Here is a 15,329-nt window from a genome sequence, read left to right as displayed (position 1 = left end):
AATTAAGTAAGTCTCATCTGCCCATTTTTTCCGATACCCAGAGATTCTTTGAGCCAGGCTGTTCACAGCCAGGATGTTCTTTCTCAGTAACTTGATTTCAGAGTTTGTCAAAATGCAAACTGCATTAAGAGCAGCCCATGGCAGTGCAGCTCTGCAGGCAGAGCAGAGGCTGAACAGCAGGGCAGAAGCACAACTTGGTGACCCTTCCTTCTCTTGCTGTGTGAGGTTTTTGCCCCCTCACATTTAGCTGTGCTGGCTCAATTATTCACAGTGTGTTGAAAACATAACCCAAGAGGGCCAATGATGGTGAAGAGCTTCATGAGATGCCTTTGCTCAAGGCTGAGCTCCTCTCTGCATGCCTCATTTCTGACAAATTTTTATGACAACAGGAATTACCTGCAGATGCTGATTTCAAAGCTGCATTGCAATCTGCAGGACACTGGCAAATGAGTTCCAAGAATATTCCACAAGTCCCCTGCCACCAGAGCAGAACTTTCACTTGCAAACTGTAATGGTGAAACAAGTCCTTTGCATTGTGACTATTTTAACCCTTTTAATAACATTTTAACTAATTTCCTTAAGATGTTGGCACTCAACAATTGTGGTATTACCCAAACTGATAGTTGTAAAAATGCAATGGCCAAATTGCTGAGAGAACTTCATCTCCCATTTAGCACCCCAATGCACCTCTTTGGTGCCTTTTCTTCAGCTGGCCTATCCCCACTCCAGAAAATGAACTAACAAAGAGGTTTTTATTCAATTCTTTGTTTTTTTCTGGCAAGGTCAATTCAGTCATTTGCAGTAACAATTCCAGGTGCTCTGAGTCTCCTCCTCTGTGAGCTCCCCAGCCCCTGGTGGTGCAGGTCTGAAGGGATAATTAAAGCAGCAGAATCTGTCATTATCCTGCACGAGGTTCCTGTCAATATGATCACAAGTGTGGAAAGTGCAGGGGAAGCTTGAGGTGGAGCTTTACTCATGGCTGGCTGAATAACAAAATCACAAATAACACAGGGACAAGTGCTGATTCACAAGCATTTACCACGCTGTTTCTAGGATTGTTTTCTACCTCCAATTTATTTTCCAAATGGGATTCCTCTCAGCTGCCATCACTCTCTTATTTGTGTGCCTGTGTTACTGACCCTGCTCAAGTTATGTGTTTTGACATTTGAAAGCAGGAAACTGATAAAGTATTAACCTCACCTCTTCCCTTGGCACTCGTGCATGCACATACAACTTTTGAAACAACACATAGCTTGAAATTTTTCAGCCTGTGTAGCCTCAGAGCAGAGAAATGAAAGATGCCCTCCACGTCCCTTCCAGGCTGAGCTTCCAATGGATCCATTCTACAGCTCAAGATACACTAAAAACCTTTCTAAGCTAGAGTAGCCAGAATTACAAGAGTTGAATTTTCCTGCCATGCAATTAGGGTTATAGTTTAATTTAATTTCTTCTTAAACCTGCTGGGTGTCTCATCCCAGTGGGCTGTGGCTCTGTGATCCTCTCAATATCCACAGAACTACACAGAACCACAGTCATGCAAGGAGGGGATAGCAGTAGTCCTGCCCACACTTTGATGGCCTGATATTGTAAATTTTTGTGCATTTTACTGCACAGATAAGCACTGCCAAAGTATGGCAATATCCCAGAATTGGAAATAATCACGTATTATCAATGCAGCCTAAAACCAGGCAGTGTTTTAAAGCCCAAGAACAGTTATGTTCTGTCCCAAGTGTAACTCTCATTCATCACATGCTCCAAACATCTTTTTACAATTCATAACACAAAGAAAGAGCCAGTCTTTTTCAGTATTAGCCACTCACTGATAAAAGGGGAAAAGAGATCAGGGAGATAAAACCATATCTGGCAAGGGAACAGCCCTACAGCATTTTGCTAACCCTGTGTAAGGGATAAAACAACACCCTGAATCCAGGATGAGGAGCTGGAGACAGCTTTCTGTAGGAAATGCTTGCTTAGGAACAGAAGCAGAAGAAATTTGGATCCGTGGTCATTGTTTCACAGGCATGAATTGAGTGATTGCCCTGCACTGAGAGTCTTTATCTCAGCAAAACCATAAATCCAGCCTTAGGGCTGATCTGCTGATAAGTTCCCACGGGGAAACCTTGCTGCATTATGATGGATAGAGACAGCACTGACATCACCTGAAACTAAGGCTGAAATGAAAAAATGAGGTGTGGCAGCGTCAGGAGAGAACAGGCTCCTCCAGTGCCTCCTGTGCAGGCAGGAGCAGGAAAGGTTTTGCAGGGATGCCTTGGGAGGGCTGGCCTAGAACAGAGGGGGCAGAGGGGGATGTTAGGGAAAAGTTTATTGCAGAAAGGGTGAGAAAGTTCTGGAAATGCCCAGGGAGGTGGTGCAGTCACCATCCCTGGATGGGTTTAAACAAGCCTGGATGTGGCACTGGGTGCCAGGGTTTGGTTGAGGGGTTGTGTCGATGCCTCGGGGTTCAGAAGGGCGAGGTGACCCCAAGATGGTAAAAGTCTTTGCTTCCCAGCCCACCACAGCCAAAGAAGGAGTCTGGAATGCTTCGGATCGTGTTCTCAGGGTTGTTTATTTTTCATTATCTGTAACATTCTTTCTCTGACCTGCCAAGCTCTGCCTAGCAAGGAGGCCATGGCATTCTGAGTGCCCTCTAGGGTGGTGTTTACCTTTTATATCAAAAGTTACATACAGTCTGTTTATAACAATGCACCAATAGACAGAAGGCTAATTAAAAAGAGAATATATCAATAACCAGTAAAAGACAGAAGGCTGATTTATAAGAGAATATTCCAATAACCAATAGAAGATAGAAGGCTCATTAATAAGAGAATATACCAATAACCAGTAGAAGACAGAAGGCTGGTTAATAAGAGAATATACCAATAACCAATAGAAGATAGAAGGCTCATTAATAAGAGAATATACCAATAACCAGTAGAAGATAGAAGGCTGATTAATAAGAGAATATACCAATAACCAGTAAAAGACAGAAGGCTGATTAATAAGAGAACGACGCAACTTTGAGCCGAAATGTAGAAAGAGTGAAAAATTTAAATAGAGGTGCGGGATCTGCGGACTACCGGGGGACGGGCGAAGGACTACATTTCCCAGCATGCCGCGGGGCGGGCGCTCTCGCGAGAGCCGGCGGAAGCGGCGGGGCGCGGCCCGGAAGTGGAGCCGCCGCCGGAGCGACCATGGCCGAGACCGACCCCAAGAGCGTCCAGGACCTGACGGCCGTGGTGAGCGCCGAGGGGCCGGGGCCGCGCTGCAGCGGCTGCGGAGAGCCAGGAAAGGAGGGGAAGCCTTTCCTGGATGGGGCTTGGAGCGGCCTGCTCCGCGGGAGGTGTCGCTGCCGCGGCAGGGGGTGGAAGGGGAGGGTGCCTTCATCCCCAAGCGTTCCGTGGCACCCCGGAATTCCCCCAGGTGGTTGACAGGAGCATGGAGGCTGCTGCCGTGGGCTTGGTCCTGGCTGGGGAGCGGGGGAGGTTTCTAGACCTTACAAATGTTTCCTGTAAGCGTCAGTGCAGCTCTTTATACATATATATAAGTAGCATTTTTACCTATCGGTATAGCTATACTGGCCGGTTTTGAGCTGGCAGTAAAAGAGCAGTGTAGTTATTACATGGGATTGGGTAGCAGCCTCTGAAGGAAACAAACTATTTCTTTTTTATCCCTTTCCTTTAGGTGCAGACATTGCTCCAGCAAATGCAGGACAAGTTTCAAACCATGTCTGACCAAATAATTGGAAGAAATATCCTTTTCTAAACTCAGATGGGGGCGGGATTACAAGTGTCACGGAGTCTGTTTGTAACAAACCAGTGGGGTTTGTAAGATAAGTTCTGAAGTGGCCATAAGTGTTTGCTGAGAAAGCTGTAACGATAAAAACAATGAAACCAAGGCAGTGCTACCCACTGTTAGAGGAATGTTCTCACTTCAGTGCTGGGGCTGGCAAAGGAAGGACCTGGGGAGAGCCCAGAGGAGGCTCCAGGGTGGTCAGAGGGGTGGAGGAAAGGCTGGGAGAGCTGGGGTTGTTCACCTGGAAAAGAGAAGATTCAGGGTGGTTTAATTGTGGCCGGGAGGGAGCCCACAGGAAAGGTGGAACGGGAGTGTTTATAGAGCCTGGGGCGACAGGAGCGGGGGAATGGGTTCAGACTGGAGGAGAGCAGGCTGAGGCGGGATTTTGGGAAGGAATTGTCCCTGTGAGGGACCGTGGCACAGCTGTGGCTGCCCCGGCAGCGCCCAAGGCCGGGCAGGACGGGGCTGGGAGCAGCCTGGGCTGGTGGCAGGGTGGGCTGAGAGGGGCTCTGGGCTCCCTGCTGAGGCTCCCAGAGGCCCGTGCTGTCCTTGACCCCCGGGCAGTCGATGACATGAGCTGCCGCATCGACGACCTGGAGCGCAACATCGCCGACCTCATGATGCAGGCGGGCGTGGAGGAGCTCGAGGGAGAGAACAAGACCCCAGCTTCCAACAAGGGCTAAAGTAAACTGCCTTCCTGGCCTTGGAGCAAAGCCCTGGGCGTTTGGAATTGCTGCTGTAACACAGAGGGAGCTGCCCCTTTGCTTTGGGAGCTGCCCCTTTGCTTTGGGAGCTGCCCCTTTGCTTTGGGAGCTGCCCCTTTGCTTTGGGAGCTGCTCTTTGGTTTGGGAGCTGCCCCTTTGCTTTGGGAGCTGCCCCTTTGCTTTGGGAGCTGCCCCTTTGCTTTGGGAGCTGCCCCTTTGCTTTGGGAGCTGCCCCTTTGCTTTGGGAGCTGCCCCAGGAGTGGTGCAGAGGGGGATTGTGCTGGAGAGGAAGAGAGCATGGCCAGTGTCACTATTGGAAATGAGTATAGAGAAGCTTGGTGAATTTAAGAAAGAAAAAAGAGTAAATTTTATTTGTGCATCTAGTATTTATACAATTCTAGAGGTGACCGTGGATTGGAGGATGGAGTTGCCACCTCTCCAACCACACTGGTCAAACCAACAGTCTATCATTTCTCTCCTCCCACAAAGAAGAAAGTAAAACAATCATTATTTACATGAACAGTGCATGAGAACTCGAGTAGAAATAGGTAAACAGATCAGAAGGCTGAAGAAGTTTTATGAGAACTTTAAAACTTTCAAAAGAATTATAAAGGAAAACTCAGCACTTTTAAAAATCAGAGCAACAGGCCAGGGAGGGGAAGGGAGCACCAGGAGCTGCTGAGGGGGCTCAGCCTGGAGCAAAGGAGGCTCGGGGGGCCCTCCTGGCTCTGCACAGCTCCTGCCAGGAGGGGACAGCCGGGGGGGTCGGGCTCTGCTCCAGGGAACAGGGACAGGAGGAGAGGGAATGGCCTCAGGCTGGGCCAGGGCAGGCTCAGGGTGGGCACCAGTAGGAATTTCCCCATGGAAAGGGGGTCAGGGATTGGAACTGCCCTGGGAAGCCCCAGGTAGAGCCCCAGGGCTGCTGAGGAGGAGCTGTCCCTCAGCTGTGAATTCCTCCTGTGTGTTATCTAGGAGCTTGCAGGGAGCAGTGACTCCCACACAGCTGCCAAGCTGCAGGTCCTGGCTGTGTGGGAGGGCACTGAGGCATGAAGCAATCCATGTCCCAGGGCAGTGCTCCCTGGAGGAACACAATTCACCTTTCAGTAAATCTCTATTGTGTTATATGATCTTACAGCTGTTCTGATTGCCCCCTCGCCCCTATATTGCAGTAGGCCTGTGTTTGGAACAGAGATATTCTTGCTTGTTAAGGTATCTATTTTTGTGTTACTTTGTTAAAAACACAAATTATTACTGGCTTCATTGCCCTCAGTGTCATTTCCATTAGCCTGAACCCCACAAATGAAAATCTCTGATGAGCATGATTCTCTTAATTCTCAGTAATCTCCTTTCTTATTATTTTTCCCCCAACAGGTTGCCAACAACTGAAGATTAAGTAATGGAAGATTACTTTTTTTTTTTTTTTCTACAAATCCTTGGAATTAAAGAATGGCTTTTTGCAACTCCAGTGTGTGAAAGCATTTTTATATTGTTACAGAGCTTGCATTCCTAATGTACATTGTATAGTTGGGGTAGGGTAGTTTCTATTTTGGTTTGTGTACTGTAATTTCACTTTTGGAATTCTTGTAATGAGGATCACCTGGTTATGTTATTAAAACACAAGATCTTATGGATCTCAACTCCTGGGTGGATTTTCTTGTGGAGTCACTTTTTTCTCTTTCCTGTACTTTTCTAGATGTTTCATGTTTGATAGCTCAGCATTTAGTGACTCCCTCCAAATGGGAATCTTGCCTTGTCCTACGTGAGTTTGTGGAGTGAAGCACAAGATTGAAACTTAATTAATTGCATTAATTGTAGCTCTGACCATCAGGCACTCACTAGTTGAGGATTGTGTTGTCTTTCATACATGTAACAAAGGTGATTTTTGGAAACGAGACACTGAACATCAAATCCACCTCTCCTGCTGCTGGTGTTACCTGAGCTGTGTGTTCCTGGAGCATGGTGTAAATGCAGATTTACCTTGAGAGACGTCTGAGCAACCACTGCCACCCCAAGCTGTGACACCTGGGCAGACAAGGAACTGTTAACAGAGCAATCTCACTGTGGGACTGAAGGTTTTTGACACTGTCCTCTGGCATTACCTTTGGTCCATAACTGGGATTGATGCTGGACAGAGCAGGGATGGGGTTGTGGGGATGTCTGTGTGGGGTTTCAGTGGGAATCACTGCCTCATTGGACACAACAGTTTGCTAGCAAAGCAGAGATACATGAGGAACTAAAAAGGAGAGAAGCCAGGTAGATTTTTACAGCCTTGCTTCTCTCGGAATAACAACTTCAAAATATTTGATTTTTTTTTGTTTGCTTTTCTAATCATACCCACATCTGTGGGCCTGGAGCGTGTACTTACTACATTTTGGCCATGGAAGGTGTGTTTGGTAGAGCCTGTACTGTGTCACTTGTGAAGAAAAATGACCAATGTCAGCTCTTCCTGACAATCACTGCAATGCTCCTCCAGCTTCAAATGCAAATTTCAGCAAGCACTAGTGGCAGGCAGCAGTTGCAGGTGGACCCCACTTCAACTGCTCCTTAAATGCCACCAAAATTAAGCACTTGAGTGCTGTGAAGGCAATATGACAGGTCATTTTTCCAAACTCGCTGTCATAAAAGCTCATAATAACGGGGGAAATTTTGTGAACATGAGAAATGTATCAATATACACTTGTAATACCAGCCTTAGGTCCTTTGTAATGTCATTTCAAAAAAATCTAATAAACGGTTATGTGGTAACAAAGAGTCAGGTCATGTGTGTTAACAGCACAATCTAGCAGAAGTGTATAATTATGTGGGAGATTGTATTTAGTTGTAAGTTACAGAAAGATTTTAGCACAACTGCTGCTCACAGGATAGTCTAAAAATACAGGTGTGCTCTGTATAATAAAAAGGTGATGATCCATGCCCTGTCAGATCTGGACTTTAGCAGCTAATTAGAATATAGGAAAAACATGAATTAAAATAATTAATTTTAATAATTATGCTATATATATAATAATAATTATATAATTGTAATATAATTACAGAAAATATTAATTAGAATATAGGAAAGCATATTAAAGTGGATAATAATTTTGTATGATGTTTATACATGTACATTATCTTATTACACACGATGTATAATGTTACAGGTCCTCATCTGGCTGTGTTCCTCCCAGGGCACACATGGTCAGTGCTGAATTTGCCTGCACCCTCCCCTGTGCAGCAGCAGTAGCCCTGCTTTCCTCAAGTTTATTCTGGCAGAATAACTTCCAGGGAAATTATTTCAGCTTTAAGAAGCAGCTGTATTTTTCCAGTCACTGGAAAGATTCCAGTTGTTCAGTAGGGGTATTTTTCCCTCATAAATGTAACACTTCACTGATTTTAGCTTCTCTTCTCTGCACCTCCTCTGGATTTCGATTACCATCCTCTTCCAGCCCTGCTTCTCTTCCTCTCAGCCTTCAGAGCCCCATTTCAGCTGTAGATGCTGGTCTTGGTTTGCAAAGCCAGGTGTCTGCTAAGGAAGGCAGGAGCCTCCCCTGAAATGGAAAATGTAAACCCCCTCCCTCTGAATTATCATTTTGAAATTAAGGGGCTCTCAGACAAAGATATGGGAGTAGGGATAAGAGTTCTTTATTAGGGAAAATAAAAATAAAAATAAAAATGCAGTAATACAGAACAGCACTGCCAGAGTCAGAGCCTGCCCTGGCAGCCTGTGGGTCAGGGTGGTGGCAGCAGTGCCATTCCATGGGGGCTCAGCCCTCCTGCAGTGCCAGCTGTGCTTCTGCTGGAGCAGGATCCTGGACAAGGCTGGAGTTTTCCTCTGGAGCTCCAGGGCTGATGTGGATGGGCCTGGGCTTCCTCTGGGAATGCAGTGGGGCAGAAAGCTGCTCCTCTGGGAATGCAGTGGGGCAGAAAGCTGCTCCTCTGGGAATGCAGTGGGGCAGAAAGCTGCACCTCACTTTGCAGTGGGCAAAGGCTGCTGTGGTGCTGCAGGTGTCAGATTGTATCCAGGTAGGAATGCTTGGCTCCTCCCCTGGGCTGAGCCTCTCCCCATGGGATGATGGAATTTTATCAGCCATGCAGGGACACTCACTGGCCATGAACAGAAGATAATTAATAATTAATGGCCCACAAACAGAAGAGATCTCCTGGAGGGAGGATTGGCTGTGGGAGAGATAAAGAAAAAACTGCCCAATGAACAGAAATAACTGCCCCACCTCTGACAGATGGCAACAGAACACACACCCCCAGCCACATCTTGCACTTCCAACCTAAGACAATGCTCTTTCACAGAATATCTGCATTTAGGAACAGCAAACAGAATCAGTGCTTTTCTGTGACAGAAATTAGGAGTGACCTAATGCAAGTCTTCAGCCACAGGTTGTGCAGGCAATATTTAACAGCAGTGCTGGTTTTAAATTAAGACCTGAGAACTGAGAAATAAGTCAAATAACACAGGAGCTGTGTGGCCTGTGTATTTTGCACTGGGCAACACAAATAAATTTGACACTGCTGTTTCATCTCTTGTGTTTTCCTGATTCCTGTCTTTATAGCAGGAATGTTACTCTGGACAGAGGAACAGCGTTCTAATAAATGCATGTTTTGAAACACTTCAGCCTACTGATACACGATCCAGAACTGTGATATCCTTAAGAGGATTTTTCATTTAATCTCTGCCCTAAAGACAATGTACAGTAAATAAGACTGCAGCTTTCAGCCAACAGCATCTGCTGCAGGCACTAAATGAGGCTGGAGAGAGCCAGTGGCACACTGACCTGTGACACTCACCCCCTGCAAGAGGCAGCTTTGGAACCTCCCTTCCCACAGGGTGAGCCCAGCTCCCTCAGGGCCAGGCAAGTGCCACTGCCTGCTGTGGGGCTGAGGAATTGTTGGACTCCATCCTGCCACTCTGGCACTCTGGTTTTGGCAGGGAGCCTTTGTGCCAGCTGATGTTTCCTGTCCTCCTCTAGATTTACTCTCTCAACACCCCCAGGAAAGTCCCCTTGGTTCCCTTCCTTGACACCTTGTGAGGGCTGGCCTAGAACAGAGGCTGGGCAGAGTTACAGAATAAAGCTGGGATTTATTCAAAGGATCTCCTCCATGGATCCACCTTGGGCAGCACCAGAGCCCAGCCAGGGCTGCACCCAAGATGAACCAAAATGGTCCCAAAATGCACGAGCGCTCCCGGGGGCTCTCACTGGGATCAGCTCTGCTCCATTTGCACCTTGCAGTTCATTGTCCCATTCCAGCTTTAGCCCATGCACTCCCATCCTGCTTGTTTTTCTCTCTCCAGCCCACGCTGTTTGTGCTCCTGGGCCTGAGATTTGGATCATTTGTCCTTGGTGCCCAGCTGGAGCAGGAATTGTTTTGTCTCCCTGCTCTGTGCAGAGAGCTCACCATCCCCTCATATGAAGCCCAGACCCACACACTAAAGCAGCACAGAATGTGAAAAATATAAAAGCTAAACCTGAGGCATCATCCTCAGGTGGCTGAGCCACAGAGAATTGGTTTGCCAGAGGTTCCTGTGGAAATCAGATGTCACCTGCCTGTTCTCCAAACCCTGGGCAAGTGCTGGAGTCACTCCCTGGCCCTTCCTCCAGACCCCAAAGCTCATGGAATTCAGTCCTTCATACTGTAAATCCGTTTGGCACTGCCCTCCAAAGGGAAATGGTGTAGATTCTGTAATTTGGCTAGCAAACAGCTGTAACCACAGCCAGAGCCTCTGTCCAGCATTTCCCTGACGTTACACCTGTGTCTGCAGTTTTTTTCCTGGAGGTGTCCACATGGAATTATTTAATGAAACCTTCTCTTTCCCCGACTTTCTAGCAGAGAGTGCCTTCTAGTGGCACAGTCAGTGCGAGGAGCAGCACTGCTCAGATTAATTACTCAGTTACCTTTAATGTGGGGGTCAGATGTTGGGGCTGTAACGAGCCACGTGCTGCTGAACCGTGGGGATTGCACAAGGCACTGAGGATGGTTTACAATTCAGAAAATGAAGAGGATGCACAAATCACTTCCTGGGCTTTAAGCCTCAGTGTTTTGAAAAGACCTAATGCTTCCTGAGATATTTTTTTTTTCTCACACTGATGAAGAGTTAATGAAATTAAATCAGGAAAATAAAGAATGAGACTAGATACTTTACCTCTTCTAAACATTCTGAAATCAGAAAGGTTAAAGAGGAATTGTATCTCTGAAAAATGTGCATGTGAAAATAGAATGTGCTCTTTTACATTGTTTTGCTACAGACCTGACATTTTTATTTGTGAAGTTCTTGTAGTTAGATACAGATATAAAAGTGGCTTCAGTTTACAGAGCTGTGCAATGTGCAGTCCTTGCTCGATAGATCCAATCCTGTTGGAATTAACAGCTGGAGAAGTGGTGGAGTTAATTTCACCAGAACTGCAGGTGAGCATGTGACAAGTGTGGCTGACTTGTGACCCTTCTGTGTCCAAAGGAAGGGTCTCATCCTGCCCTCTGAATTCCCCTGGGAGCTCGGCCCAGACAGCCCCAGTGCTGCACAGCGTGTTCACAGAGGAGCCCCTCTGTGGTGCAGCTCAGCGTTCTGTCACACGTTCTGTCAGGTTCAAGGTGTTGGCCCAAATGCCATCTGGTGGCATCTGGAATATCCTCATCGCAGCTGGATTGTGCACAGCACCTGTCTGGTGCCCTGCCAGCTGCCATCTCCAGCTCCAAGTGTTCTCCTCCAGTTTTACTTTTTCCTCCTCAGACCAAATCCTTCATCTCTGAGGATATGAATTTCCCAGTAAATGAAACTTTCTGATTTCACTTGTTTCTCTCACAGAAGTGTTTTCTTCTGAGGAGCAGCTCCCTGTCTCTTTGGTTCCTGGAGGGGAGGATGAGGTCAATGGCTGAAGGAGTGGAAAAGACAAACCTGTCACCTTTTCCTGTTTGTCCACAGTCCCTTTGTGTCCCAGAGCTCTTCCCTCTTGTGGGAACCCAGCACATCCCTCTGGCTGCCCTGGCTGTCTCCAGACCCTGGCAGGGGGCTCAGAGACCTTGGCACAAAGTCAAAAACGCCTGTGGCTTAGATTTTAGCCCATGGAAAAAACTGCCAGCTATGTATGAGGAATTACAAGCCACAAGGGTTTGAGTAGTGTGGTAGTTGAACAAACACAGGGTGGAAAAGTAGAATTTTAGGGTTTTAAAAGAAGGGGTTCAAGGGGACAGGATGGAGGAATTTGGGTGTGTCCTGACCTTCTTCTCCTTCTTCTTGCCCTCCATGTCTTGCTGTGCTGGTGACACTTTTCTATTGGTTTTAGGTAGAGACACAGTGTCCAACATAAATGACAGATATTGGCATGTTATTGTAAACACAGCACACGTAGTTTTTGGTATAAAATGTAAACACCACCCTAGAGAGCAGACAGAATGCCATGGCCGACCTGCTGGACAGAGCTCAGCAGGGCAGAGAAAGAATGTTACAGATAAGGGAAAATAAACAACCTCGAGAAGCCAATCCTATGCACTCAGACTTCTTCTTTGGTTGTGTGGGCTGGGAAATGAGGACTTTTGCCTTCTCGGGGTCACCTCGATGCCCAGACCCCCGAGGCCTCCGAGGCCCAGAGCAGCAGCGGAGTCACAGTCACAGAATCCCAGGATGGTTTGGGTTGAAGGGACCTTAAAGCTCATTCCAACCCTGCCATGGTCAGGGACACGTTCCACTATGCCAGGGTGCTCCAAGCCCTGTCAACCTGGCCTTGAAGATTCTTGTTCTTCCAAACATGAAATTTATGGATCCCTGTGTTCTTCCAGAGAAGCAAAACAACAAACTGCATGGAAATTTCTACTGTTTTTACACATTTGTAGCCTCGTCAATCCAGAGTGTTTAAGAAAATCCTGCTCCACCCCCTTGAAAGCACTGAACAAAGTCACTGCTTCACACATCACACAAAATTAAAAACAAATTTATTGAACCCGAAGCGTATTTAAAAACCAGGAGGCTTTTCATGCCGTAAGTTATTTAAAAACATCTTTGAAACTCCTCCACAGGCTGAAGTTAAACAATTAAAATGCATAATTACATTTAAAAAGCAGCACCAAAAATGTAAGTCATTTTGTCACAGAGGCTGCTCCAGCGTGGTTTGATTATTTAATGTTATGCTCCAAAACCAATTTATACCCTATACCCTTGATCTCTGTTTCAATTTCAGGATGTTAATGCATGCACCATTGCTGTATTAGCTGATAGGGCAGAACAAATACTTCAGAAAAAAGTCATGATCAGAATTTGAAACCTCTCTCAGCCATGTTTAATCCCCAAATGTTCTCACCTCGCTGGCTTTTCCTGCTGCTTTTGCCCACTGGAAGCCCATGTTTTATACCTGGAAAAAAATGATTATTTAACATCAGTACCAGACGAATGCAGAGCTCTACAGGGAGGATGGAGGTGGCACGACTGTTAAAAGTTGTCAGGCATCAATTAAATCTCTTCAAGCTGATCTGTCACCAGCAGCCTGTGTGGTGACAGAAATTCCAGGATCAGACAGCTGAGGCTGCCAGGGATTTCTGCTCATTCTTCTCTTTTCCTCTTTGTCTGGCTGTGCCCAGCCCTGGGATGAGCAGGAGTCAGGGATGGGGTCACTGGTGCAGGGTTTGCAGCCCTGACACAGCCTTGGGCTCTGTTCTTTCCCTGGATAAACACGGAGCACTCAGGCAGGGTAAATGATTCTGTATTCCCAGCCCTGGCAGAAGAAGGAGGGAGATTCATGGGGAGGGAATTCATTTACTTGTAGGGATTTAGCTGGCAGGCAGTGCTAGCACGGAAGCTGCCATGCCTGTGTCATTAATGCTTTATTAATTATTAATTTATCAATGTGTAAAGCCCATGAAGTGACTCATTAGCTTTTCCTGTCCCAGCCACTCTGTGTATAAACACAGTCTAACACTGAAATCTGCATTCCCAAGCATCCCAGACCCAGCCCTTGCCCAGCAGAGGGACAGAGCACACACGTGTGCTCCCTGCAGCAGGAACAGGGGGAACAGTCCCTGCCTTCCCAAATTCCCTCACAGGGAAATTTCCAGGAGGCCCAGGGAGATGGGGGCAGTGAATCCCTGCTCACATCCCAGCTGGGTTAGACACAAATCTTTCCCCGCCTTCAAACAAACATGTAGGTGGAGTTCAGTGCCAGCCACCCACGGGGCAGGCCCATTTCAGGTGGCACAGGGACTGGCACTGAACTGGGATTTACGGGAGAAGGCAGAAGTGATGTGTGAGCTCCACAGTGGCACAACAACAGCCTTTTCTGTGTCTGCAGCAGGGCTGCTTCAAAAACCCTGCTCAGTAAGGCTGATTCCTATGAAAAGCAGATAATTTGGAGGCAGCTTTGCCTGGAACTAAGTGAGCAGTTATTTTCACTGTGAACTCCAAATTCGCTCTTAAAGACTTCCCGGGGTTTATATAATGAATCTTCACTCTTAGGGTAGAAAGCTTTCATTTTTGGTATCAGTTAGTCTTTTTCTTACTGATTTACAGCTTGTCTCAGAAAAAGATGGAAATTTCTCCCTACAGCAATCTCTCAAAAGCCAGAGAAACAAGTGGCTCACTCTTGAGAGCAAAATCTGTGTATTTTCCAAGGAAGCTTTGCTGAGCAAAGGGACTGTGACATTTTGCAAAAGTTCTGCAGTTTCTCATTTGTGAGTTTGCTGGCCCCAAGTTGGACAACTCCCTGGGGGCTCCCCTGGCAGGGGAGACCCTTCTGGAGCAGTTCTGTGTCAGGAACCAGAGATGAATTGGACTTTTTCAGTCTTCAGCTTCTGTTTATTGTTATCTTATCAAAACTTCAGCACTGTCTGCACCAGACTCTGAGTGCAGAAAAACAGCACAAAAATGGCCAACAATCTCGTGTTGCAAGGCCTTTTAAGTCTAATCAAAAACTAAGTTACCCAATTAAGAAGTGACACCTAAATTATTTTCCTTTCTAAGCAATAACTGACCCCTACAGACCCGCAATGTGGATATTTCTACCCAGTTACAAGATACCACCCAAACCTAAGAAAAAGGAAGAAGAAGAAAGAAGAAAGGAACTCAAGACCTGTACCCTCCATCTTGAACCCATCTATAACATACTAAAAATCCTAAAACCTAAATTTCTCACCCATGTGACACACTACACTACTCTCTACAATCTCTACAATCTATTTCACACTTTTGTGGTTTCTCGTTTACCTTGAGGCTTTGGAAGTTTTCTCCATGAGTGAGGGTCAAAGTCAGGACACCCCAGAGCAGAGAGAGAAATATTCCCGGTGCCCTGGGTTTCCACACTCGTGCACAAGATGGGAAGGGATGGCAAAAGTAGAGAGCTGTCCTTCCAGTGGCCTTGCCCAAGCAAAGTGAACAGCTGGAGCACCTATCATTAGCAGGCAGAACGCCTCTGCAGGGGCACACGGCTTGAAACCCTGAGAATTCTGCATGATTACAGCTGAGCAACTCCTCAAAAATCAAGCAGAAAGTTTTCCTGAGGGAGTTTATCTAGGAAAAAAAAAAAATGTTTACACTAAGGTTAGCACGCATTAACTGAGCGTGAGTAGAAAAATTGTTGTTTGGAGATAAACAGAGAGTTTCAGCTCTCGGAGGGAGGAAGGGTTGAGGGCACATGGCCTCGCTGCAAGGACTGGGATGATAAATGCTGCACCCCAGGGCACTGCAAACTGTATCTGCAGCTCCAAGGTGATGGGTGAACAAGCACTCAAAACACAGCAGAAATGAATAATTACTGGGGATTTTCATTAAAGATGGGAAAAGCTGTGACCACACAACTTCGGCCAACTCAAAAACGGGTTTTTTTTTTTGTTACGGGGGCAATTGGTGGCCACAAACTCACC

At 46.6% G+C, this 15,329-nt stretch overlaps 2 protein-coding genes across 2 annotated transcripts in view; one reads left to right on the top strand and one right to left on the bottom strand.

Moving 5' to 3' along the window:
- CDH13 (cadherin 13) overlaps positions 1-15,329 on the bottom strand; it is a 748,238-nt gene that overhangs the window by 53,655 nt on the left and 679,254 nt on the right. The window lies entirely within an intron of this gene.
- Positions 3,159-7,247, top strand: HSBP1 (heat shock factor binding protein 1). The gene is made up of 4 exons (XM_053987835.1): positions 3,159-3,236; positions 3,682-3,748; positions 4,357-4,476; positions 5,868-7,247. Exons 1-3 carry the CDS (start codon positions 3,192-3,194, stop codon positions 4,473-4,475), a joined length of 231 nt encoding a protein of 76 aa, XP_053843810.1. The 5' UTR covers positions 3,159-3,191; the 3' UTR covers position 4,476; positions 5,868-7,247.

This window comes from Vidua macroura, chromosome 11, assembly GCF_024509145.1.
Source record: "Vidua macroura isolate BioBank_ID:100142 chromosome 11, ASM2450914v1, whole genome shotgun sequence".
Lineage (NCBI taxonomy): Eukaryota > Metazoa > Chordata > Aves > Passeriformes > Viduidae > Vidua > Vidua macroura.
The sequence above is the reverse complement of the archived record's forward strand: the minus strand, read 5'-3'. Positions and strand labels throughout refer to the sequence as shown.